A 27379-nucleotide genomic window follows, 5' to 3' on the forward strand; every position below is an offset into this window, starting at 1 on the left:
ACAAAATTGGATAGGAAAAAGAACGAACATTATGAAGCATGAAAATACATATCATGAAATTATTCCTGAATGTGAGGGTTGGAAGACTCTGGAGGCCTGAAATCTATTCGTAAGGGAAACTCTGGAAGAGGAGAAAAAGCACTCCTCTACTTAAAATGGGTAAACTACAGTCTGATTCTGAGGCAAGGAAACTGAATTGAAAGAGACACTGAGGTTTCTTTCATGGCCCACTGATTCAGACAATGACAGTAGTAAAAAATATATTAGTGAAGATCATTTAATACGGCAAAAGGGTAATAAACAGATCTGGGCAGGAATTCAGCAATAAATACGTATAGATGTTAGTCTAAATATATTTTTTAAATACAGTGTTTTTCTATTAAACTGACAGTACATGAACAGCTCATTCACTTGATAGTCGTATGTTATAAAGGCATTGTTATATAACTTTAAAATACACTTAACAATGATTAAGCTTATGTTTTCTATGTACAGTGGATAAAAGTTTTATTAGACTGTAGAGCGCCATTTCATGGAAATTAAGATGAACATATGTTTCACACAAGATATTTTGCCATGAACCTATACATAAAATATATAAATGTCACATGATACAGAGAAACAAGACTCATGATCTTCAAATTTACAGGAATTTATAAAATCTTCTCTGAAGGAAATGTGTTACAATTCAGTCAAACTTCTCATCTTGAAAGTAATCCGCAGAACTGAGATATTCTTGAAGTTGACCATATTTCTGTGTATACAATAAAAAAGCTAGTTATTTTACTCAAAGCAGTGAAGATAAACTAGGCCTTTTCAATCTACAGACACAAATAGGAGCAAGTTAATCTCATGGTAATTGTAAACAAAAATCTTTTTATTATGAACAGGGACTCAATTTCAAATAAGCATTTCTAATTCATATAAAGCATTGGAAAGAGATCAAAATGAACATTATTATTAATTTCATAACTTTCTTATAAATTATAAGTTTTCTATTATCATATTTATGGTAGAAACATAACAACTTTAATAACTTATTCAACAAAAATTTGCTGAACACATAACATATATCAAATACTCTGCTAATGACTGTTTAGGTATTAAAAAAATTGCTTTCCCTGCCCCTAAGGAGAACAGAGTTCACCAATGACAACAAATAACAAGTGCCATAAAGAAGTACAGACACTGTTACGCAGGTTCAGAAGAGAGGTTATGGTTAGCTGAGGTGACCAGCAAAGAGTGGCATTTAAGCTGTCCTGGGAAAAAAGATTTGGTAGGCAACGATTTGGTGGAGAGTTTTCTCTAGGAGACAAAAGTCCATACAACAGTGACAAGACAAGAAAGTACGGGATTTGACTACAATCTGAGGTTTTGTAGGGGAATTGAGAGAGATAAGACTGAACCAAAGAGGCAGTATGAAATGCTAGGTTACAGAGTTTAGCAATAATGTGACAGGCGATGGAAAACTGCCAAAGGTGTTAGGGCAGGAAATTGACACTATCTGAGGTGTATTTTTTGGGGAAAGAAAAGGTGAAACGTCTAGTCTAGAATGGTTTGGCAACTACTTACTATAATAGTCTACTGTAATAATTTAGGTAATGAGGGCCTAAATTTGAGTGACAGCAATGAAGGTGGAGAGTAAAGACCAGGGCAAGACAAGAGAAGAGAGGAATTGGGATGATTTGGAGATTTCAAGCTTGACAGATTTCAGAGTGCTTCCTTCAGCTGAGGAGATGAACTGACCTAATGGTTTCTTAACTCTACTTATGAGCTCTGGTTTTACTCCCAGTGAAGTGAGTGAGGATCCTGATAACTCTGATGCTTGTGGTGATAGGAACTGAAACTTGATACTTCTATGGACATACTTTATTCACTTCCTGGTGTTATGTATTCACCACCCCATCCCAATAATCCTGTCTTCAATTTCCCTGGAAACCCCATCATCATAGGCACTCTCTTCTTAAAGAAAAAACATTTGTTAGAATTTGCCAGTGCATATGATACTCTGTTCTTCAGCTCTAATTTAGAATGAGACATATATTACTATTATGTTTATTATGTATTTTCATTTTATTATAATTTTGTATTACAATTTTCTTATCATTTGTTCTTTTCTTACACTTGAATTGCTCCTACCCTTTTAATATCATTAGTTAAAAACAGATCTCCTAGTTCAACTGTTAGGAGGAAGAATAAGAAGAATGAAGTTAGTCTAGTTGGCAGGTCTTTGGGAAGAAATGCTGAGATATCCCGAAATAATGGAAGGAAAATGCTCGGAGGAAGAAGAGTCAGGTAAGGAAAAAAGCAAGGTGTGAAACACAAGCTGGGAGAGGAATGACAGGAACAGATAGTTTGTGTAAGGTAAAAGAAGGGGTTCACATAATAATTGAGAGCTAAGAGCAGAAAGAGCCACGGATGTGGCCACTCAAGTATAATAGCACTGAGCCCTGGCATTCTAAAGGGTTAGAATAACTGTGGCCAAGAAGAAGTCATGCATCACAAGAACACACGTAGTGCTATTACTCAAAGACACACACACACACACTGAGGGGGAGGCAGAGTGATGTTGAAAAATGTCAGGGTACTTGATAAATCCTGAAATTTAATCACAGCACACAAAGCTGCATATGGGTTTATAATGGCTAATAAACTTCTTTGGTTTCTAGGAAATCTTTTGAGGAAGTCTATAGACAATTTTTTTAAAGTAGGAAGGATCTCAAAAAGAAAATGAAGTTCTTTGGTATTTTATGTGAAAAAAAATGTGCACATTGTCCTAAACATGCACCATCTTGAAATACCTTCAATGCCCAATGCTAAGTGTTATTCTTTAAGCATAATGTGATACTTGGCTTTCTTTTCTTAAGAATGTTTTTTTTATTCCAGGTCCCTTCTGTTGTCATGGACCTTGTTAAGCTTTCTCTAAGGTATGTGATTTGGAAATGCTTTTACTTTTTTCTGCAAGAAGTTTAATGTTCTTCCCTACATATGAAATTATTATATAATATATGTAATGCACAGTGGTTTTGCTACACCTAGTACATAATTTTTTTAAAAATGCAGTGTTCCAAAAGGTCTTTCAACTCCAGGAGAGGGTTGGCAACACTTAAATGCATCAATAAAAGCACTTAAGAATTTAATGTCATTAAGGAAAATGAAGTTGGGACTTACTGGGTAAGTGATGGCTCTTCCCCAAGGCAAATGAAAAAGCACAGAGAAGGATAAGGAGGAAAGAACTGGAAGTGAGAGAAGTGGAAGCAAAGTAAAAGATAAAAAGCTGAAGAGAGAAAAATGAGAGCAAGACGACTTAAGGGTCAAGATGTGGGGGGCAGGCAAGGGGATCAGTGGGTGGTGGTTTGTGGTGGGCAGATAATTGTCAAAAGGGAAACCAATCTTGATGTCATTCACCAGCCCAGGAGACCTCTGTGGAACTTGTAATGTCCTAAGAAGTTCCTGTTTTGTTGTTCTCATTTTCTTTCCTTTTGCTCGTAAGTGTATTCTTTAAGCTCTCTTTTTATTTTTTTCTTTTACAAATTTCCCTATGATATAAATAACGCAGGCAATGGATCTCAAGTCAGCCTTTTTCTTTTTTTAAGATTAAATATACTGAGTTGCCTGAAAATCTCTTATCTGTTCTCTCTTATACAGTCATGTAACTAGACTTGTTTTAGAAGATTGCAATCATTTTAGCATTCTTTCCATGCACCATAACAATTCTAAAAGCTCTGTGAGCAGACCAGAGCTTATGAGCTGCCAGCAGATCTTCGGGAATCCAGTGCACTCTTCAAAACCCCCACTTTATCCCTGATATCAAATTTAGTGATCAACAGGATATGGGGGAATCAAAATCAGTGCCGTGGCCTGAAACCTCTGCATTCCCCTTGATCTCCAGTTACAGTGCTCACTGCTCAGTCCCATGTCCTCAAGAAGAGGATGTGGGTGGTATTAGAACTGGCAGCCGAGATCCTTTCCTCAGATTGGCACCAGGTGCTTCTTCTCTCTCAGGTCACAAGAACTGTTCTAAAGATAGGAAGCAGACAAGCAGAGGTGAGTCCTATACTTTGTCAAAGAAAATAAGGGGACTTAATATATATGTAAAGAAAACCACATACATAAAACTGAAAGGACAGAGGTCCTTCATTAAAGGACAGTATCATTGCTGATTAAAATTTATCTGATGAGTTGAGCGAATGCTTAGAACATCAGGGCACCTATTCAGGGTAGGTCAATGATAAGCATGAAAGGAATGGGTGGAAGAAGAGAAAATACAAAGACAGGGAGAGAAAGAGAGGTTTTCTTTTAAATTTTACTGTCTTCTACTCTCATAATTTGTATCCTTTTGCTGATCAAAATTAGGCTCCAGAACCTACTCGATGAAATGGTTCTTCAATATTGAATACCTTACCTCCTTAATCCAGCCACTTTCTTTTGACTGATTGAAAATTCTCTCCACTGTTTCTTTAACCTGTTCATCTTCAACCTCTTCTGTCTTTGCAATGGAGCAACATTCCTGGTACAGCTTGAATTTAAAATGTTTCAGTTCATGGTAAATTCTGGTACGATTAGCACAAATTCTGCCAACAGTAAACACCTAAAGGAAGAAATAAACATCATCTGCTATATGAAGTGAAGATATTGTAATGAATGTACAGCCTTTCTGGTTTTCAGATTTTCTTTAAAAGTAGAATCCAATAAATGCTTAATTTTTTTTTAATTTATACAATGATTCCTTTACCTTCTTTTATTTAAATAACCCAGTTAATAAAAACTGAGCAACTGCTATGTTTCAAGTATTGAGCTAAGCACTGGAGATGCAGAAATGAAATATGTACCACCTGTATCAGGGGAATTTACAGCCCTGGGAGAAAAACAAATGATTACAAAACAATGTGCCAAATGATATGCCTGGGATGCAATCAACGTACAGAGAAGGGACAATTAACCCAATCCAGAAAGGAGAAGAATCCTCAACAAGGTGATGCGTGAACTAAGTCTTTAAAACACAGAGTCAGCCAAGTTTGGGAAGGAGGAGAAAAATGGCTTATAAGGAAAAGGACAGCCACACCCCAAAACAAGAAAAGCATGCAAGCTATTGTATATACAGTTACTGAGGTAAAAATGCCTGGATTATGATAATTTTCTAGCTTATAAACAACATGTAAACTGAAACAAACTCTCATACCAATATTAAAAATTGGTAGTTTTTAACTACTTTTTTTCTAAAATATTCTGCGAAGTAAAAAATAACTGTGCTTTATCCTATTTGTTTCCTGAATTAATGAGTCTGATATAAATATAACACATTAGTATTTTATTGTTAGAAAACTACAAAATTTTTGATTTCTATGTTTATATGGACTTCTGGGATTCTACAATTAAGAATACTATTCTTGTGAAGTCAACCACCCATTCTCTTTCAGAATGTTTTGAATGTATACTTTGTTATACACACCTATAGCTAAAATAGGAAAACAGTATCCCTGCACTGACCATATTAAATATAATTGTACCTACATTATTTCACTCATTGTAGAAAACGCATCAGAAAGGGCTCCAAACTTTATAACATGACCAATCTTATTCTCATAGAGTAACCTGAGGAAACAGACAAACTTCTTCCTAACTTATGTATTTGTCTCTGTGTCTACGTGCATAATAGGTTATGCTTTCATGAATTCAGTACAAATGATATAGTTACAATATTGATCTATGTAACTTGTCTTCTATCTGGCAAATAACTGTACCATTTTTCTGAAATCACACTGTAGGGATCACACAGGTGATGAGTTCAATACACAGTACAAGAGTATACTGATAAAGATGAATGAAAGTTAAATATGATGATCAGCAAGAGTCAGGTTTGATGCATCATCTTGTGAAGATGGTATCTGCGATACCTTAAAATTCTTAAAATCCCCAAAAGTTGAAGAAAATCATGTTCAGATTTCTGTTCATGTTCTGGGAAAATCTGTTTTTCAGATCATCAGACACAATCAGGTATTATTGTTCATTGCTTACTCACTCTAAGTATCATTCCTATTGCAACATTATCATCAAACTAGTCGTATAAATTACAGTTCACTTGCCAGTACCTCCCACATTGAGTAAAAAGATACCACAACAGTTGCAGTGGACACTAGGGCTAGTCTCTCCATTTCTGCCATTAGAACAGATGATGTGGGAGAAGTCTCCTATGGTTGTTCTGGAAGAATAATGTGATTTTTTTACTTCTATTGCATTGTATTCTATATATTTCCACAAAACAAGAGGAATTTATCTATATAGAATTTTTAAGTTGGGACAAAAGGGAAGGAGAGGTGTTTAAAAATCTCTAATTTTTTTCTCTATGAAATAAAAATATCCACTGAAAATATTAAACATTATAATTTACTCCTTTCCATTTCTAATTCCTACCCTCTTGGTGTCTACCTTACACTTATGGAGGTCAATAAACCCAAAATTACCTTTAGAATATTCTCACACTATTTTTTTCCCAAATGTGATCACATTTTATATGGAAGAGCCTAAACCATTGTTAGTAAGGCTTCATAGAAAACAGTAAATGTAAACAGTAAATGGATATAGTAGTTGCATACACTGCCAAGTGGACCTCTCCTTTCACCCCACCCCTGTTCTACTGTATTGTTATAGCCCACTATACCTTATGAATTAATGCATACAGTACAACACAGCTTATATTGTAGCATGCTATTTATATGAAGTACTAAAAACAAGTAAAATGAATCTATGCTGTTAGAATAGCGTCCTTAAATGTCCAGAAATATATTCAGAGAGTACTTTTTATTAACTAATTGCATTTCTAAACATTAAGGACACTATTCTAGGGAATTCCCTGGTGGTCCAGTGTTAGGACTCGGCACTTTCATTGCCGAGGGGCCAAGTTCAATCCCTGGTCAGGGAACTAAGATCCCAAAAGCTGTGCGGCACAGCCAAAAAACAAAAAAAAAAAAAAAAGAAGGACGTTAGTCTAACGAGATAGACAGTATTAAAAAACTTGCCAGAGAGAGAGAGAAATGATAAGTTCTGTGATGATTATCTTAAAGCAGATAAGCAAAGTGACATATAAATGATTACTAATCCACTGTGCAGGGTTAGCATAGTTCTATGAACTGATAAATCTGAAGACAACTATCTCAGTTACCAGTGTGAACTAAGGTACCCTACATACCAAAGATATAATTGGAAACAAAGGTAAAAACTGTCAGCAAATTTTCCTAAAGCAGAAGATGGTGATTGCAAGGCAATAGAAATAATCTGATTTGTAATTTATTAGATACAGCATGGAGAAACGTAAATTAACACTGTTTAACAAATTAAAGCAAGGAAATATAATGAAACATGCATTACACACATCTATAATATCCAGCTCACTGTAGGTAGCTTTTTGAGGTATTTCTCTAGGCCCTCAAATACAGAGGAGCAGCCAGCTTCTTAAGGAAATTAAAGTATGGAGAAGAAAGAAAAAAGATCCTCAAGGAAAGAGGAAGGATGGGAAGAAGTTTGGATTTTGTTCCTAGGTCTCTAGGAACATTTAGTGCAATAGACTGAGTTATGGGATTCTCTTTCCTCTTGGCCTGTTCTTTGCATGGACACATTACACCTTGCCACTTGCCTCAAAATTACTGCCTCCTCCCACTGGTTCTTAAGCATCTTGAGGAGTCTGGACAGACTCTGGGCAAAACTGAAAAACTGACTGTTTTCAGTCCTCCTAACTGCCTTTCAGATTTCACATATTTTTCCTCTAGGCGATTTCCTTCTCATCCATGCTCTCAGACTTTACCATAACCTGGTGGTCCAACGCCTCTCATCTCAGTACCCTACCCAAGACTGCTGTAACTAAAACTACAGTCCCTCCTCAGTAGCCGCAGGGGATTGGTTCCAGAACCCTCCCTGATACCAAAATCTGCAGATGCTCAAGTCCCACAGTCGGGCCTCCATATCTGCGGAATCCTGTCTGCAGATTTAACCAACCGCAGGTATAAACATAGTACAGTCAACCCTTAAACAACTAGGGTTTGAACTGCACAGGTCCACAGAGACAGGGGTTTTTTTCAATTAATACACAGTCGGTCCTCTGTATCAGTGGATGCGGAATCCATGGAGGGAATTTCAGAGGAAGATCTCAATATTAATATTTTTGCATTTATAAGTGCAACAGTTTTACAAAGATTTAAAAATAGAAGTAGTACACATTTGCATTTTCTTTCTTCACATTGCATTGCTCTGTTCTTGTTTATCAAATACATTTCTTCAAATATTTCAAACATTTTCTTCTGTTTTGCCTATTCATTCAAAATTAACAGGACCTTAAATATATAGTGATTGCTCTAGGCTCTGAAACACTTCTGATGTAGTCTAGGCTGAAGCACAATTTTCCTTCAAATCTCATATTGAGGTGAATAGGCCTCTCTGTCTGTGGATTGTCAATTTGGTAGATTATCTGCCCTAAAATTTCCATTGGGGTCAAATTCTCCTTTGGACTCCAAAAGGACTTCTGCTTCCCCTGCCCCAGTTACCTCCCTTTTCATCCTCATCCTATACCCTCTCCCCTCTCCCCCGCAGTTTGGGTGATGTATACTTAGACAGTATGCACTGTTTCAGTATCTGACTGAATTTGCAGTGAATCTGCTATATAACACGTATTTTTCACATTCAAAAACTGCACACTCTTTCCTTGTATTCTTTTCCCTTCTCCTGGTGCTTTCTCCATTTGAAAATAACTTAGGGTTACTTGTGCAGGCTTATTTAGTGAAAATTTCTAAATGTTGAGAACTAAAATGAAGGGAAAAAATACCTGTTTATCATGTGACATGAAATCATCTATTTCCATAGTCCTGGTGTTATATAACTTTCCTGATAAATGCACCGAATATCTACAGTGGCGATTCAATCCACAAGCCTGGCAGGAACAGTTCTCAGGATTCTTCAAATGGATACTTACATCAGAATAATTTTCTACTCGCTCCTGAAAATAATTTCAAAATGTAATGAAGGTTTAAAGGATAAGAAAAGCAACAATAAAATAAAACATAAAAAGAGCCCAGCCAAATTAAAATCAAGGTTAGAAATCACAATGATAGGGCAAGATGTAAGAGCAAAACACACTGGTATTTCTTACTTTAGTACTGAGCACAAGATATATTTAAATTTTAAAAGTGAATTTATAATTTAGGCTAGTAAATGAAAAGAAACCAGATTAGGAAAAAAATTAGTTTCATAATGCTCAAACTTCTGTTACTATTAAGCAGTGCTTTTCACAGGTTTTGATTTACTTCTTTTCCCTCTTCTCATCTCCAGATATAATAGTTAAAATAGGAAAGAATGAGCAGAAAAAATTCAGAATAATATAATAAAATGATTAAATTCATTTAGGTTAGTAAAAAATTAAGAAAAAACAAGATCACATTCAGTCTCCATTGTATGAATTATATTTTCCACAAAATATCCCAGAAATAATTTAATTCTCCTATGGTTTCTTACTAAAATACTAGGAAAATAAACAAGTTTGAACTAGGATTTCTAGGTCGCCAGTATTGCTATGGCCAGTCTAATAGGTGAGTTAGCAATAAGTAAACAAACTCAGAAAATATTTGGTATTCATAAATAAGCTTTATTAAGCTGTGAAATTACTTGTGCTTGAGTAGTTTTGCTTACGCTCTAGACCTGTGCTAGATACTACTGCTGTAATTAGTAGCGTGGATCAGTTTACCACAATATTTGAACTGCACACAATGAGCACATTAGCAGGGTCACTAAACTGCATTCTCTATCAGCCTGACAGTAATTAAGTATCCAATATAGTTTCCTTTTTACATTGTATGATTCACAAAGACATTGTCTTTTGTCTACTTTTTACTGTTTCTCATATTTCATGGTACTTCATGACACATGTCACTTACAGGCTGACATTCAGAGTGAACAGATGACTAACCATCTTCCCTTCCTGCTTCTCTGGTATTCACAGAAGCACATGCTGAGATGAAAGGTCTATCAGCTTGGTTCTCTGAGTGACTACAATAAACAGAGCACCCTTATTGACTCACATTGGACATATAAGTGAAAAATAAACTTTCTTGGGTTAAGTTATTGAGATTTTCGTTGCTGGTTTACTTTGTTTGTCACATTATTTATTTTTGCAGCATAACCTAGCTTATCCTGACCAAGATCGTACTGAATCATCTCTGTCTCTAAATTTTTAAGCTAATATTTTCTTGTATATTACAGTTATTATTTCAACATTGGGTTATTCAAACTCAACATAACCTACCATAGTATGGTAAAGCATACTACAGCAGAATGGATGGGCTTTGAAGTCTGAGAAACCCTACACCTAAGGTTTCTAGGTTCAAATATTGGCCTGCCTGGCTAATTACTAGCTGTGTAACCTTATGTTACTCAATTTTTCTGAGTCACAATTTTCTCATCTCTAAAATGGAGCAAATAATAGTACATTCCTTGAGGGGTTACTCTAAAGATCAAATAAGATACCTTACTTTGCATATCAGTTACTTGGGAAAATTAAATGATCAATATGCTATTGTTTTATTAAAGACAAATATATATATACCACATCCTAAGAGCTATGCTATGTGCTTTACCTTAAAAGTAAATAAATATTTTCTCTATCTGAGGAATAAACTGGAATTTACAAAAGTTAAAAAATCACCCAAAGTCAAAAAGATATATATGGTGGCCCTAAACTCAAGCTATTCTCCAAATTGAAGTCTTTTAATTCTTTTTTTTTTATAATCCCATAACTGTCCTTAAACCTAATCCATCTGTGGCTAATTTATCATCAGGTAATTCAAGGCCAAACAGGCCTTGGATGAAGCCAAATCTCCTCATATAAATGAGGTAAAGTAGCTAACGATTTAAGTGCTAGAAGGACTATAAGGAACTTGAACTTCTACTATCTTGCCATTTTCCTCTTGCTAATTATTAGAAGCTACAATGTTAGAAGTAGGGAGGAAGAAAAGACTTAAAAATCATATAGTACAGCCTCTACTATTAGAGATCATAAAATAGAAATCTAGGTGATAACATGAAATCAAATATATCTTATAAATTAAAAAGATGTTTCCCCCAAATTGGTAGAACTACAAAATCTTAAGGTGGAGAAGGATGTCAAAGACTACATAAGTCAGTGTTTCCCTAATTAAGTTATGGGAACCAATATCCTAGAAGGTAATAATAGGTATTTCATGAAAAGAAGCCTCATAGTGAAACACAAATTTGGAAAGTATTATATTCTACATTGCCCTCTTGAAGATTTACAGTATAAATTCACACATTAATGCTCCTTGAAAGTCCTCCAGTTAAGTTAACCCTACTGTTTCTCAACCTTCTTTAACAATGAAACTTTTTTCTGAAGTAATTAACATCCTGTGAGACAATCTCCTCATTTTAACAGATGGGCTAAGCCTTAGAGATGTTCTAAATTTACCATTTAGGACTACTTAATTATTGGATAGATATAACAAGTGTGAAAGACTAAAACAATTATAGCCTTTAGAAGAGATGAGAAACAACAAGCTGATTATTTAACAAAGAAAATTGTTAATAATTTAGAAGATTATTCAGTGTGACTGGTTATTGAAGGACTGGAGTGGGGAGGTCTCCCACTCCAACCCCACCCCATCCCCCGACCAGAGATTCAAAAACAAATAAAACTATACCTTATATTGCTCTTTCCAACGACTTCTAGAGACTAAGTTCTCTAGACGAGGCTGAACAAAGCGGTTATCCAAATAATGAAGAGATGTCAACATATCTTGTGCATATGATTTTTGCCTGGTGCCATCTGTTCAGGGGAATAATAACAACAACAACAAAACCAAGCACTTTGCCCGTATAAAATATTTAAATAATTGCATAAAGATTTCTTCCCATAGTTTTAAGAAGATAACTTGCTTGGTTGGTTAGAAACATTTTAAATTTAAAAAAATTAATGAAGTTAAAGAAAATCCTTCCATCAGAGCATTAGGGAAAGGAAGGAGCCACACAGGCTCTCTAATTGTTCCTTGAACACATCAAACTTACTCTTTTCTAAGGGTCTTTACACTTGCTGTGCTCTCTGCTAGATCCATGCATTGCTTCCTCCCTCACTTCATTCAGGTTTCTGTTCAAAAGATACCACTTGGGAGACCTTCTTTGACCAATCTAACTAACAGAGTTTCCTTTCCTTTATCACTCTTGATTTCCTTATCTTATTTTATATTTTTTCAAGAATTAATCCCTTAGGTGAAATCATATCATGTTATATATTTGTTTACTCATTGCTGTCTCTTCCATTAGACTTTACGCAACATGAGGCAAGAATCTTCCATGTCATAGTCATTGCCATATTCCTAGCCCTCAAATAATGCCCAGCCCTTAGTAGGCACTCAACAAATATTTGTTCAATAAAGTCTGAATGAAATCTTACTCTGGAACTTTGGTAGACATTCAGCACAACATATTTATTGTCTTTATTAAGAGCCAGATTCCGTGCTAGATACAAGGGGTGTGTATATAGAAAGTATGGTTCTTCTCACACTTTTGAAAGGGAGGAAAGCAAAAATACATTTTCAATATATATGAAAAGTGCATACACATCAGTGCCACCATACTCATACTCAGGATAATGACAGCACAAATGAGGGAGTGACAAATATTATTTGAATGGGTCACAGATAGCTTTCATAGTGGAAATGATTTCATACTCACTTAGAAAATCTAAGGTAGGAAGGGATTATACTCTAACGAGAAACAACGAGGCACAAAAGCATAAAAAAGCATATAACTTTTGGTGAAATTCAAGGAGCTTAGCGCTTAGGCTGGGACAACACATGGGTGTTGAATTACCCTGCTGTTTAATTAGTATATGTCCTGTATCCTCAAGTTCACTGTGAACTCTCAAAGGGCAGGGAAACTATTTCTATTGTACTTTCACATATCACAAATAATAAACACTAACAAGTTTTTCATGTGAATGGACTTTTGGTGTAGTTGATACTAGAGGGAACAACTGGAGGGCCTTAAGATTGGGTCTCTGTGGTTTTGTTTATACACACACACACATATATACATATAGAACAATGAGGCTGCTTAAAAATTGGGAAAAACCGCTGATTCTTCCATTCATATTATTAACTTACCATATAATGTTCCCAGAAAAGATTTATCTAGAGCATTGATCAGAAGAGCCTTCACAACTCTTTCAAAGTGAGTATAGTGGTCACTAAAAGAATCTGAAATTAATTTAAAATAAGTATTAGAATCCAACAGACAAAACAATTGCCTAAATACAATGGGTTCCTTTCTCCAAGGCTAAGAAATTAAGAAATAGGAGAAATTGCTTAATTATCCTAATTTTATAGCTGGCTCGGTGACTTGTCTAGTCACTGAGAATGAAGATGAAAAAGAGAGAGGATGAAAAACTTCCCAAAGATCATATAGTTAGTAAGTGTTGGAACCAAGGCTGGAACAGACACTCTGACTCTAGATTTCATGCTACAATCCCCTACATAGATGTTGTTCTGCATGGTAGTTAGATTTGATACTTTCATACTTCAGAACATAGGATTTTAGACGTGAATGGGAAATTGGAGAAAATAAAATTCAAATCCTTCAAGACTAGTACAAATGACTCAATGATGAAATAACTTATTACACAACTAGATAGAGGCAGAGTCAGGAATAGAGCTCAGACCTCCCCCAGAGCTTTTCTCATCACTTTAATCCCTATATTGGATGGGCTTCTATGGAATACCCCAGAAATATTGTTTATAACTTTTCTCCATGATTATAAAAAATTTCAAAAGGATACAGGAGAAAATAAACAATATTCATATTTAGGAATAACTTGACTTTTTCAAGGTAGCTAATCACCTTCCCCACACCCAATCATTGGATAGTTTGGTCATTCTGTTGATTTTCTGTGCATCCTTTATCATGTATTTCATATATATGCTAAGGTTTTGTTTCAGCCCCATCTGCCCTTCCTTTCCTACTGATCTGGCTGTCATTCTCACATCAGTACAATATTGTTTTACTTACTGCAATTTTATGATTACTATTTATATCTGGTGGGGCAAGTCCTTCCACTTTATTTTTTGTTTTCAAATGTTACTTATTCTCATGTATTTGTTCTTTCAAGAGAACTTTAGGATTGTGTTTGCAAAGCTGAATCAAAACATTAATTTCAGAAGATATAACCTCTTGTATGATTTATTACCTCCCAGAAACATGCTTATCTCTTCTTTTATTCACATTTCCTTTCCTTATTCCACAGTAAATTTTATTCTTGTACCTGTAAAGTCATGCTTTTCTTCTTAAGATTAGGCCTGGTAATAATTTTGTTCACTAGTGTAAATGGAATTTTCCCTCATTATATCTTCTAAATTATTGACAGCATATAAGAAAACTACTGAGTTTTACATATTTATTGTGCATCTGGCATTTTTTGAGATGTTTTTCTAAGGAAAATGAGCTTCCTGGAACATTATAGAGCTGGTGAGAGAGATACTGTTTGGGAATTCCTGGCACTGACTGCTTTCTCCCCTACCCTGAGGAGGATGTAGTCTTGCTAGTGCTAAGTTTATTTCAAAAACCAAGAGAATGTTTATAAATATTCTCTTATTAGAGAATAGAAGCACATGGACTGTTGGTGTACTTTCTTCTGAAATGGAGATGTAAGCCCAGTGTAAGAGGGCAGGGGCAGAGCAAGAAATGGGCCCCTTTTTCTACTCCAACAGGTGCCTCCCACTCATATAGAGAAAAAAGAACTTAAGAAAAATATGGAAATAGATGCTGCATCTACTCCTACTCTCAATATATTCATATCCTTTCTCTTAACTTCTGTATCTTTGGTTAAATAAGTCAGAAACTGATAGCTTGTGTATAATCATATTATGTTCAATAATGTCTTTTCCTTTTCAATAGTTATATTTCTTGTTTTACTTTCACATCTGTTGCATTGTTGAAAACACCTAGAACAAAGTAGGAAATATTTTTGTCTTGTTCTTTATTTTAAAGAGAATACCTCTAGTGCTTCATTATGATGTTAGATCTTGGTTTAAAATATTCTTTGTTATGTAAAGGACATATGCTCATATAACTATTCATAAGACTTTTTGGAAAACTAGATATGGGCATTGAATGTTATCAAATGCCTTTTTAGAATCTATTGAAATTATTATTTTTTCTCTTTTGACATATGCAACACATTAATATGGCACCTAATATTAAACAATTTTTATAGTTCTAAAAAGAATGGTTAGAGGACTTTTTCTTTACTCTTGTAATTACAAAAATACTTCCTTCATATGCCTGTTTGAAAATATTTTTCATCAACTTAGGATGTAAGCCTCTTTAATCTGCATAAACAGGTGTGTTTGGCAACTCAAAAACATTTTCTTCTATGATACCTTTGAATTCACATCTCCATGTGTCTTTATATCCAGAAACATGGTAAGCCTCTGAACACATTCAAATCTTTTATATATCTCACTAAGGTTATGTAATTTTCTTCCTTTAGATTTCCATTTGTTCTGTATTCCCCCCGCCAGGAATTTGTGAAATAGGGTCTTCATTTCTATTCCTTTATGTATTATCTCCTCCTTTAGAAATGATGTTTTATTTTTCTCCCTATGCTAGAAGCTTCTAGGGTTTAACCTACATATCATTGATGAGATTTTCTGTACTGTTAATTCTGCTCTCTACTGCTTTCAATATAGATTTTATTTCTGACTTTATATTTTTCATTTCTGGCAGTGTATCCTTAACTACCTCCCTTTCACCTCAAATTGTTCTCTCCTCATTACTATTTCTTTTTCATAGATTGCAAAGCAAACGCTTTGTACAATTTTCTTCTGTTTCCTTTAATGAAACATTTTTTCATGGGCATTTTCTTCCCGAGTCTTCAGGGCAGGGTTACTTTTCCCTTGTGCCATATGATTTCACTGGTACTTTTTATTTATCCTAAAACAAGAGGAGGAGTTCTCGAGAGGATTTAATATTTAACATAAATTGTTGTGAGACTGCTCTTAGTCATACCATGCATGTTGATAGAATGATTCTGTTTAATTGCTAGGTGGAGACTAAGTTAATGTTCACTCTATCTAATTTCCAGTATTCTAGCAAGGCACTAGTAGACTGAGATGTACTTTTATAATGTACTACTTGGTTCTCTGTCACTCTGAACATATGACAGAGTACTGGAAAAATAATATAATCTTTAGTATCTACAAATCTGAAGGTGTTCCTATCTCTCTACCTGTGTATAACATTATTACCATGTGAACTATATAGATCTGTAATACAACAAACCATTGCTAGTCCATCCCTCTACTTTCTTTGATATCTTTTCTGGGAGTTGCAGTCTCAGAATAAATATGAATAAATAATAATAGGGATTGATGAGAAGCAAAAAAGACTGTCTTTTAAGTGCTTCAACCATGTAGCAGGAGGCAAACTATTCTATTTTAAGGTGTTACAAATGTGTCTGTCTTTCAGAGCCAAATGGCAGATAGCAAGGAAGTAACAAAATGTCTTCCTACAGTAGAACTGTTCTCTTCAAAAAGGTAAAATTGCATATGCCACTGATTGTGAGTCTCAAGTGAGTGCTGAATTTGGAGTTCTGAACATTTCTCCCAAATTCTGATCACATGTTGAATATGAGTAGTTGTCACTGTTCTTATAGAAGTTGGGGATGGGGGGAGAATGAATCTGGGAATACTAGCCTAATTACAACCTAACCCAGGCCACAGAAGGGTGTTCACTATTCATCATATAGATTATTGCTTTAACAAGAAAATGTATGTTGATTTTCAAATGTAAGAATTGATTTATAGCAACTTTTAGAACATAATCCCTTGGCATATCAAAAACTGCCTGTATTTAGCTTCATTTATTATATTCTTAAATGGCATAATCATTGTTACGTATTAAAAACATTAATCAAATCATAAATCATCACATAAAAATATGTGGTTTTTTTTTTCCTCTGACGTATTAATAAATCTGGTCACGCCTAACATTTTTGTTTCTTAAAACTATAAGACCAAGGAGTCTTCAGTCAATATGTTTATCTTAATCATCCATCCATCCAACTAATAAGTTCTTATAATGTGTCACCAAGTCTAATGTGTATTAGGATTACAAAGAGAAGTGAAGCTGATTAACGATTTAAGTAATTTTTTGGGAAGTAGGGATGCTCATTTGGATTTCTTTACTGAGCTTTACTTTTTCACATACCATAAAATTCACTCTTGGGTGCACAGTTCTGTAACCAAAACACGAAGTTGTGTAACCACCATGACAATCAAAAAAACAAGTTCTACCACCAGCCCAAAACTCCCTTATGCTCCCTCTCAATCATTTAGTTTTGCACATATTGAGTCTGAGATGTCTGAAAGACACCCTGATGACAAGGTTCAATAAAAAGATTTAAAAATTGGGCCTTAAGACTATGGAGAAATCTGTGCTGGAAATAAAAGTTTGGGAATTTCCCCATAGATTGGGCTGAAGTTATGGGGCAGAGACGCCTGAAGCACAAGCAAAGTGAAGGTAGTTTGAGGATGGAACCTTTAGAAACATCAATACTTACATGGCAAATGGAAAAAAGAGGAAAGCAATATTATAAAGGGGAATGCAAGAAGCGAAAAAGAGAACTTTGAAAGTGAGAGTTGTCAATGGTTAGTGGCAAAGCACACAGCAATATCAGGTTAACATAAGAACCAAAGCACATCTTGGCAACTAAAAAGTTATCACTAACTTTGGTGAGAGCAATTTCACTGGATCGATGGGTATAATAGTCTAAGCACAATGCTTTGCAGAGTTACTGGGAGACTTGAACCAAAAGATAAGATTTAGAATGGTGGCTAATAGAACATGTTAACTCAAGGGAGGAAAGGCATTAATATGGTTACAAGTTGAGAAAAGAGAGCTTGTAAGGATAGAGCCAGAAGGAGAAGCTTCAATTAAGAACACATAAGATAAAATGTATTGCATAGAAAATGAGGTACATCTCCTTCTAAGGTGGAGATGCTCAATAGTAAAAGCAAGCACAGGACTCCTTGATATTTACCCAAATGAGTTGGAAACTTATGTCCATAGATATATTTGCACACAAATATTTATAGCAGCTTTATTCATAATTGCCAAAACTTGGAAGCAACCAACATGTCCCTCAGCAGGTGAGTGGATTAACGAACTGTGGTAATCCATACAATGGAATATTATTCAGTGATAAAAAGAAATGAGCTATCATGCACATTAAGACATGGAGGAAACTTAAATGCGTTATTAGGTGAAATATGCCAACCTGAAAAGGCTACATGCTGTAAGATTCCAACTATAAAACATTCTGGCAAAGGGAAAACTATGGAGACATTTCAAAGGTCAGTGGTTGATAAGGGTTCTGGGGTGGGAGGGAGGGAGGGATGAGTAGGTGGTGAACAAGGCATTTTTAGGAGAGTGAAACTGTTCTGATATTGTAATGGTGGATACCTGTTGCATCATTATACATTTCTCAAACCCATGGAATGTACAACACAAAGAGTGAGCCCCGACACAAACTATGAACTACAGTTAATAATGTATTCATATTGGCTCATCGATTGCACCAGATATACCAAACTAATCCAAGATGTTAATAACAGGGAAACTCTGAATGAGGGGTTATATAGGAACTCTCTGTACTTTCTACTCAACTTTTCAGTAAATCTAAAACCTCCCTTAAAAAAACAAAAGTAAGCATAAAAGTGTAGGATAGAGAAGAAAGTTAAAATAGTTCCCATGTGGTGGACTTTTATTTTCATTAATTAACAGGAGTGTTTATGAGTGGGTATCTCTCAGTAAATGTTCTATCACATTCTAGATATTAATATCCAGAATGATGGGACACTTCCTAATTGAGTTTTCCTGGGATTCAAATGTCCAGATGGCAGGTGAACCAGTGCCTACTGACATAAGGAAAACAGTCATTAACTTTCAATACACAGATGCTTATCACTGGCATTTCTGTAACTGATAAATTTCTTGAAATTTGATTCATACCTAAATCTACTAATTTATCTAAATCATGGTATCTAATTTGAACCATATTACACTTAACTTTAGTAAATATGCCCTTTAATTTTTTTGGAAAAAATGCATTCTTGAAGAAAAAAAATGTTTTCATCCAACAGAGTTGTACCAGAGTTGTAAAACATCATAAAAAAGTCTTTAAATTTATGTACAATTATAGGGATCAGAACAATAATACATATTTAAAGACATCCTAAATTTTCAGGGCCCTATTATTTATATTTTCATTGTGTGAAAATATAAAAGATTCTAATTTCCTGATAGGTTTCACTGAGTTTCACTTCAAAAGATCAGATAACACCTGTGGTTCTCAAAGTGTGATCTGTAGACCCCTGGAAGTCTCCTAGTCCATTTAAGGGGATCAGTGAGGTCAAAGCAATAACACTAAGATAATTATCTGCTGTTTCACCATGTTGACATTTTCAATGATGTTGCAAAAGTAACTATGCATAAGGCAGCTGACCCCTTAACATGAATCATGGCTATAGGATCAAACTACTAGTAATCATTATAATCATTCCTATGCATTCAGTAAAAAACCTACTTTCACTTAAGAATGTCCTTGATGAAGCAGTAAAAATTATTACTTTTATTAAATCTTGAATCTTGAGGATACACCTTTTTTGTATTCAGTGAGATGAAATGGTAAGTATGGATAAAGCACTTGTGCTGCATATCAAGTGTAATATCGTACTTTAAGAAAAAACTGAGTTGGGAGTTAAAAAAGCCTCATTTGTCAGGTTTACTTGAAATACCATGTTTACTTGAGAGAACTATTGACCAACTATGTTATTCAGGCATTTGTCAAATATTTTGTCAAAAATGAGCAAAGAGAAACTGTCATTTCAAGAACTCACAGTATTTGTTACCAAAGATAAAAAACAGATTTCTGAGTAGAAATTAGAATTTTGAAAAACTTGTATTTGTTACTATGAGCTTGACAACTTCCCAATACCTAAAGAATTTTCTGATGAGATTGGTGGTGATATTAATGAATGTGATTTCTTAAATACTGTATAATGAAATGTGTCAAAATATGGAAGAGCTACATAACCCAGTGAACCAATATTTTCCAAATGATCAGTGCATGATGTTACAAAATCATGCATGGGTAAAAGATCCATTCAAATTACAAGACAAACCAATGGAATGTAATGTTAAGTACTAAAAGTTCATTCACATGCTTTCACATTCCATACTGCAAACTAACCTTTAAGAAACTACCACTTGTTCAATTTTGGTGTGGTGTCAAATGAGAATATCCACAATTATTTTAAAAATGCTTTAAAAACAATCCTCCCTTTTCCAGCTACCTATCTGTGTGAAACAAAATTGCTTTCATCTAATATCACAAAATATCACAACAGACTGAATGCAAAAGCCGATATAAGAACCCAGCTGCCTTCTGTTAAGCTAGATGTTAAATATATTTATTAAAATGTAAAATAATGCCATTCTTCTCATTTTTTTGAAAAATAGTTATTTTTCAGAAAAATATTATCTAACGAGCTTATCACATTACACGAGTTATTTTAAGTCATTTAATTAATAGATATATTTAAAATTTCTCTTTTGTATTTCTACAATGGTAAATGTTGATAGATATAACCCACAGAAACAAAAGCTCTTTGGGGTCCTCAATTATTTTTAAGAGTGTAAAGGGTTCTCAAAACCACTAAAATAAACTATTATTAGACAAATTTACCTGAAAATGAAACCACAGTTCCTAATCAATGATTTAGAACATGATAGTAAAAGACTGATTTGATACTTAGTATAATATCATGATTAGAACAAGTCATAAAACATTCTCTTGATATTTAACTTACAAAGAGAATTCTGCTTTACTAATTTCAGTTTTTCTCCTCGTTGGCTTTTATTCTCTTCATCACCCTCCTCATCTTGCACTACAAAGTCATCAATAACATAATCATCTCCATCTTCATCATATTCATAATCATCTTCCTCCTTCCCCTCCTCCTCATCATCATTTTCATCACTGCTTGGGCAGGATTTCTTTTCAGAGTCCTAATTAAATTAAAACATACCTTTTAGTATTTTTAGTAAAGTGTACCTTTAAAAAATTGTCAGTATGGGGCTTCCCTGGTGGTGCAGTGGTTGAGAATCTGCCTGCCGATGCAAGGGACACGGGTTCGTGCCCCGGTCCGGGAGGATCCCACATGCCGCGGAGTGGCTGGGCCCGTGAGCCATGGCCGCTGAGCCTGCGCGTCCGGAGCCTGTGCTCCGCAACGGGAGAGGCCACAACAGTGAGAGGCCCACGTACCGCAAAAAAAAAAAAAAAAATTGTCAGTATGGATGTGAAATTAAGATTAAATCTGAAATAAAAAACTGATTTGTAGAAATTAATTTTATATTTTAAGGTTAAAAAAATCTTATGTTAAATGTTGAACTTTTGAAATTAGGAAGAAGATAATATACCCTGGTAAGTGAAATAAAATGTTTAAAATCGACATTAAGATTATAAGTAGAAATTAAAAACAGGAAAGACCAAATTTTAAAGAAGTCTTTCAATTTTAAAAAAGAGTGAAAGAATGAGGCTCATAAAAAATATTATTAGATACAATACTGCAATCAAACATGTTCAAGGAAACTTGACTAAAAAATAAATTTTAGAATTATTGTGAAATAGAACAGACTCAAGCCCTTTGATTTTTATAAAATACTTAAAAAGTTAAAAACAGTAACAAAACCAATAAAATATAACACACCTCAAAATCTCTACTACTACTGCGTCTCTGACGAGATCTCTGTTTTGAGAGGTCTTGCAGTTTCTGGAGCTGTTCTCGCTTTCTTGCAGCTAAAGTTTTTTCAGGTTCTTTTTGCTCCATCTCCACTGAAGAACATTCATCTTCAACCACTCTACGTGGATGTTTAACTCCCACTTTTCTAACAAGGATATCACTGTCGTCACTTTCATCACTGTCGTACATCACAGAGGAGGTCCTTTTTCTCTTCCCTCGCTTGATGTGTTCTTCTTCTAAATCCTCCTCTGTTATTTGTCCAGAGTGTTTGTTGAGATCATCTTCCTCTTGACCTGAATGCTTTTCATGATCTGGTAAGTCAATACTTCCATGTTTGGTTTTGTTCTTTTCTTCTTCATATGTTGAACTGTTGCCAGTGTTAATGAGATGCTTACTATTGTTTCCTTCACTTTCAACTTTAATTAATTTAAGCTCTCTTTCATTTTCTGGCTTCTTATTACTATCAAGCCCCTCGTTACTATCAGGCTCTTCGTCACTGTCAACACTTTCATTACTGTCAACACTTTCATCACTATCAAGCTCCTCATCGCTCTCAAGTTCATCATCACTATCACATAATTGTGAGAGACTACTTCTTTTAGTCCGCCTCCAATCCACTCGAGATTTCTGTTCACACTCTTGAGTTTTAGAATTTTTCCTTGTTTCATGTCTTCTAATATGTACCATTTTCACTTAAGCTTCTACAAAATAAAGTTATTAGGAATATAATAATGATAACCAGATTACAACAATGAATGCATTTATGGTACAAACTATATTTATTTGGTGTTATTAAATGGTTCACAAAGGTAAAATCACATGAAATATCTGAGTGAAGATGGTTGCATAATTTGCATAACAAATTATGGAACAAATAATTTATTGAACATCTATGAAATCATCATATGAACATCTATTCTGAATTATGTTGTATGTTGTGCTGATAGAGGTTCATAATTAAGAAAAATGCAAGGTAGTATTCATTTAGTACCAAATGAGTGATAAAAAAATAACTGCAATAAAAGTGTAAAGATGCAGGAAGATCAGAACAGCAAGTGTTTCACTGAAAATTTTATTGAACAGATATGATCTGATAGACCGCTGAAGAACTGATTAAATTTGAACAGAAAGAATGAAAGACAAAGGGATTTCAGGAAAAAATGATAAAGTCAAAACTTTGGCACTGAGAATGAACATGACATGTTTAATAACAAGTGTGACCAAAAAGGTGTGAAAAAAGGCTTTATGCTGGAAAAAAGAGACCAGTATAGAAAGGTAGGGTGGAATTACAGAATGATTCCTCCCATAAGCAAAGAAGGATTCTGAATAAATTACATGAATTATAACATAAAAGTTAAACATTTATATGAAGAAAGTTATAAAGTACTAAGTGACATAAAATAGATAACAGTGCAAAATTGAGTGATAACTTATCTACCAAGATTTCAGCCTCCATATATTTTAGTAAAATGGCAATGGCTTTAATCCATTAAAAGTTAAAGATACAATATAATCCAATAGAAAACTTACTAACAATCCAATAACATAGGTGAAAAAACAAAAAAGTTTCATGGCGAAGCAGAGCATGGTACTGGGAAGGAAAACAAATGATCTAAGTTCCTGATTCAGAAAAGGGTGAACACCATCAAAATTATCACAAGTATACAGTAAAAGAACAATTAGAGACAATTTAACTAGAAAAATGGTAACATATATATACTTCTGTGGTTGCTAAGGAAAATAGAAATATGATCACGATGCAATGAGACTGACCTCATAATACACATATAAGAACTTATGTATTCAACTGAGTGCTGTCTCCTTCAAAGAAATCACATTATGAGGTTGATTGTTCTAATATTTCCATAATGGCACAGAATATTCTGGAGATTTTCTATTTTATTTTCAAAAAATATGAAAATGATCATACTTCATTTTTTATCCCAAAGAGACATTTAAATATCCACTTTATTCACTTGTCTTAGTTATAAGGGACTGTTACCAGCTTCCAGAAATGAAAGGCAATTTGAAAAGATGAAGATTAACTACTATTAAAGATATTTTTTAAATGTGCTGCAAACTCTGATGGTAATTCCAAAACTAGAACGCCAGAAATTTTTTGAGCAATGGCAGTGTTACTGAACCCAGTTTATACCTTCCCAAGATGATTATCTTTTTAGTTGGGGGGGAGATACCACCCATTTCATTGCACAAATTCTGTTATGTTTATAAGGCAATGTGACTGCTTCTATAATGGTAACAACTCATATAAAATCAGAACAACAACAGTTGCTAAGATTATACACAAGAAATTATAATGTAGGCGACCTTATGACAGTAACTGCTACAAGATACCTTCAGCACTGTAACAGCGATCTACCAAATCCTAGTCCATAGACCAAATATTCTGCTATTTGAAATTACACTTAGGTTGCATTTTACAGAAGGTTTATATTAAAATCAGCAAAGAATAAAACTGTGTGTGGTCAAAATTACTCTTTTTAAAGATCTCTATATTACTCTTCAAAGTATGGATTATTGTATACCATACTGCTGCAAAATATGTCCCCCCAGTTTCTCTTTCAGGTTTTAAACAGATTACTGTTTTTTTTCTTTTTATTAAACACCAGATAAACTAGGCAGGTTATATTTTGAAGCCATATAATACAAAGAAGTATTTTTTAAGCATATATAGTTATAAATTTGCATAAGCTAACTGTGCATGTGCTTTACACTACAATAAGAAGGTAAGGCTTTTTTATAAATCTGTCTGAATTGGGAGAAATAATGAAAACAAGTTTATGAAAACAGACAGATATGGCCTCAGCAGATACACTAAAGTATGGACAGGAGGAATATTAAGATGATTTTATTAGTACTCAAAAGCAGTTTCATACACACTAGATGATTATCTTACAAAACTATACCATGTGCAAAAGACAGTTATTTCAAGAGGTGATTCCTATGACAATAATAGAAATGATTAAGAATGTCACACTATTCAAATATCTATGACTGCACAGAGTTAAGCTATTAAAAAACGCTATATGTATAGTAATTTTCAGTACATTTTCAAATATATTTTAAAATCCTGACACTGATCCTAAAAGGAAGATATTGTCTATCTTCATGTATAAAAATCAAAGCCAAGGACGTAGAGTTTAAATGACTTACCGAAGATCACACAGCTCGTTAGTGACAAAGCAGGGATTAGAAACCAGATCTCCTGATTCCCCATCCAGTGCTAAACAATGACTGCTGCCAATATTATATCTGTACAAGGTAGGAAAAGTTATGCCTTCAAGAAGTCATTATTTTATCTCTCATTCAGGCTAAATTTTAGTTTCTGAAAATAATCATTAAAATAGTTTGACTAAGAGTTTACAAACATGCTTTTTAAATTATGTAACTGGATTTTAGTGCACATGAATTAGGCCAGAAACTTCTGTAAATTATTTATCTAACAGGCAAGAAAAGAATGTGCAAGAGAGATGAAAACTTGCAGACTTCCCTCTACCACCTTACTGATGACACTGACCACAAAATTTAAGGGATTCCCCACTGAGTCAAAAAGTAAAGATTCCAAAGAAAGGCAGTCTCTGATGAGAAAAAAATTATTTTGGAAAGCTGCAGTATTGAATGTTTGAGGAGACAAATTTTATGTAAACAAATCAAATTTCATTTGGCCAACTGCCAAATTTCCAGGGCGTCTCATATTTCAAAATGGCTGTTTATATCAATAACGTCAAAAAATCTGTCATTGAAAAGGAAGATAATTTGATTATGGTTGGCTCCTCTTTTTAAGTGTGGATACTTTTACTGTGTGAGCTGGGGAGGGAAGAAGGATGACAGGGAAAAGGTGAGTGAACTGAACCTGAAGACAGAAATGAGAAGATAGAGCCAGGCTGATGGGTAAGACATCTCTTGATCATTATAATTCATTCAGAAAATAATCCATGCAAATGGATGTAATTTCTATATATGCTGAGTATACACTCAATTTTTTGAAATGAAAGTTTTATCAAGCTTCTTTAATGATACCTTACCTTTAGGCAAAGAGAAAAACAGGGACTCCACACAGAGAGCATTAAATAAGTGAATGAAGATGATCAATACTATCACATCTTTGTTTCATGGTTAAAATCATGTAAATAGCACATACTATCCTGTCTGCCAAAGAATGTCAAGGCGATAACCCATAAGGCTTGTGTTCTTTCTCTAGCATGGTAACTCTACAACTAAAAAGGGTACTTTGATGCCACCTGAATTTCTCATCAGAAGAAATATCCTTTATTCTAAAGTTTGAGGTTAATTCATCAAGAAAAGATTCATTCTAGGAATCATCGACTTGCCCTATGAACAATGTAGGTGGTAGTTTACACTTAAAAATTTGAAGGGTGGTGGAACCCCAGCCATTACTTGAAATTCCACCAGAAGGGATGCATCCTATTTGTAAAACATTACCCCTCTTGATGTTTCCTTTTATATGACAGTTTGGAGAGGAAACCTTAATAAACCAAAGAAACAGTCATTGAATGTATACTATGCGCCAGCACATGCTCCGGAGCTGTGGCGTTTCTAGAATTCAACAACACGGTCTCTGCTCCCAAGGAGCTCACAATCTGAGGAGATTACTTGGGACACCAAAACAAGCCAGCGTAATACATGATTTAAGGGCTACAGAATATGATTCTTTTTTTGTTCTTATCGCAGTGCTGTGAATAAATTTATCATAGTTCTTCCACTGGCTGGAAAACAGGGCAGCACAACAAAACAGAAGTGGGAAATAGGAAAATACGAAAAACATAAAGGGAGGAAAGCCAATGTCCCCTACTTAGATTTACGGTTTAGTACTCCAAAATTTCGCACAGAGTGGATCCTGCCGGCTTGCTATCTCCGACAACTATAGTATTCATTAAAATCTGTAACACTGAAGATGGTTCGCTAAATTCAGCAGGGATGAGGGGCCTAGGAAGGAATAGAGCCTCTCGGGAGTTAACACCACAGTCATTTTCATGATTACAAACCTGTCTCCTCGGCGGGACGTAGACACCTGGCGCAGATCGCCCGCCCGTCTGCTACTCACCCCCAGGAAGGAGGAGGCACCGTAGCTAAGAAACGGGACCCTCTGACAGAGCTTCGCGATGAAGTGCGCGGGACGTCACAAACCCCCGGACGTTAGAGGAGCTCGGCTCCCAGAAAACAAACAAGGATTTGGAAAAGCCAGAAACCCGCGAAATTACCCGCGGAGCTCCGCGCATCAGCCCTGCCCACTTCCCCTTCGCGGAAGTAACTGGCACCCCGCCCACTGCAGCTCTGCCCCGGCGGCCCGCAAGTGGAGCGACGCGCGGAGGGCAGCCGTCCCGCCTACCCCGAGAGCGCCGGCGGGAATTTTTTATCCCCGCCCTTCTAATAAACCATCAGCAGCCGGAAGCTTGCCCGCACCGCACCCACGCCCTCACCTTCCAAATCTCCTCTGCCTCCGCCTCCACCTTTGCCTCCGCCCAGGTACCCAGTCCAGACTGACG

At 35.0% G+C, this 27379-nt stretch overlaps 1 protein-coding gene across 7 annotated transcripts; it reads right to left on the reverse strand.

The window, feature by feature from the left end:
- Positions 1 to 261: 261 nt before the first annotated feature.
- CCDC82 (coiled-coil domain containing 82) lies at positions 262 to 27379 on the reverse strand. Of its 7 annotated transcripts, none has more exons than XM_060303942.1 (10): positions 27314 to 27379; positions 25898 to 27043; positions 25026 to 25124; positions 21819 to 22552; positions 20919 to 21117; positions 13158 to 13250; positions 11697 to 11821; positions 8816 to 8986; positions 4406 to 4591; positions 262 to 754 (listed from the first exon to the last, which is right to left on the reverse strand). In XM_060303942.1, exons 4-10 carry the CDS (start codon positions 22536 to 22538, stop codon positions 689 to 691), a joined length of 1560 nt encoding a protein of 519 aa, XP_060159925.1. In that variant the 5' UTR covers positions 22539 to 22552; positions 25026 to 25124; positions 25898 to 27043; positions 27314 to 27379; the 3' UTR covers positions 262 to 688. The 7 variants fall into 7 exon arrangements, with proteins under 7 accessions (XP_060159925.1, XP_060159926.1, XP_060159924.1 ...); XM_060303943.2 differs by lacking the exon at positions 27314 to 27379 and having other exon boundaries at positions 25898 to 25922; positions 26879 to 27307; XM_060303941.2 differs by lacking the exon at positions 27314 to 27379 and having other exon boundaries at positions 26879 to 27307.

This window comes from Globicephala melas, chromosome 8 (assembly GCF_963455315.2).
Source record: "Globicephala melas chromosome 8, mGloMel1.2, whole genome shotgun sequence".
Taxonomy (NCBI): domain Eukaryota; kingdom Metazoa; phylum Chordata; class Mammalia; order Artiodactyla; family Delphinidae; genus Globicephala; species Globicephala melas.

What these genes read in the sequence shown, in the direction of transcription:
- CCDC82 (XM_060303942.1), bottom strand. Translation starts at nt 22,538, where the DNA reads ATGGTACATATTAGAAGACATGAAACAAGGAAAAATTCTAAAACTCAA. An exon ending in TTTTCTGGGAACATTATATG is followed by an intron (nt 11,822 to 13,157) that starts GTAAGTTAATAA and finishes TCCCCTGAACAG; the next exon opens with ATGGCACCAGGCAAAAATCA. An exon ending in GTTGGAAAGAGCAATATAAG is followed by an intron (nt 8,987 to 11,696) that starts GTATAGTTTTAT and finishes AATTATTTTCAG; the next exon opens with GAGCGAGTAGAAAATTATTC.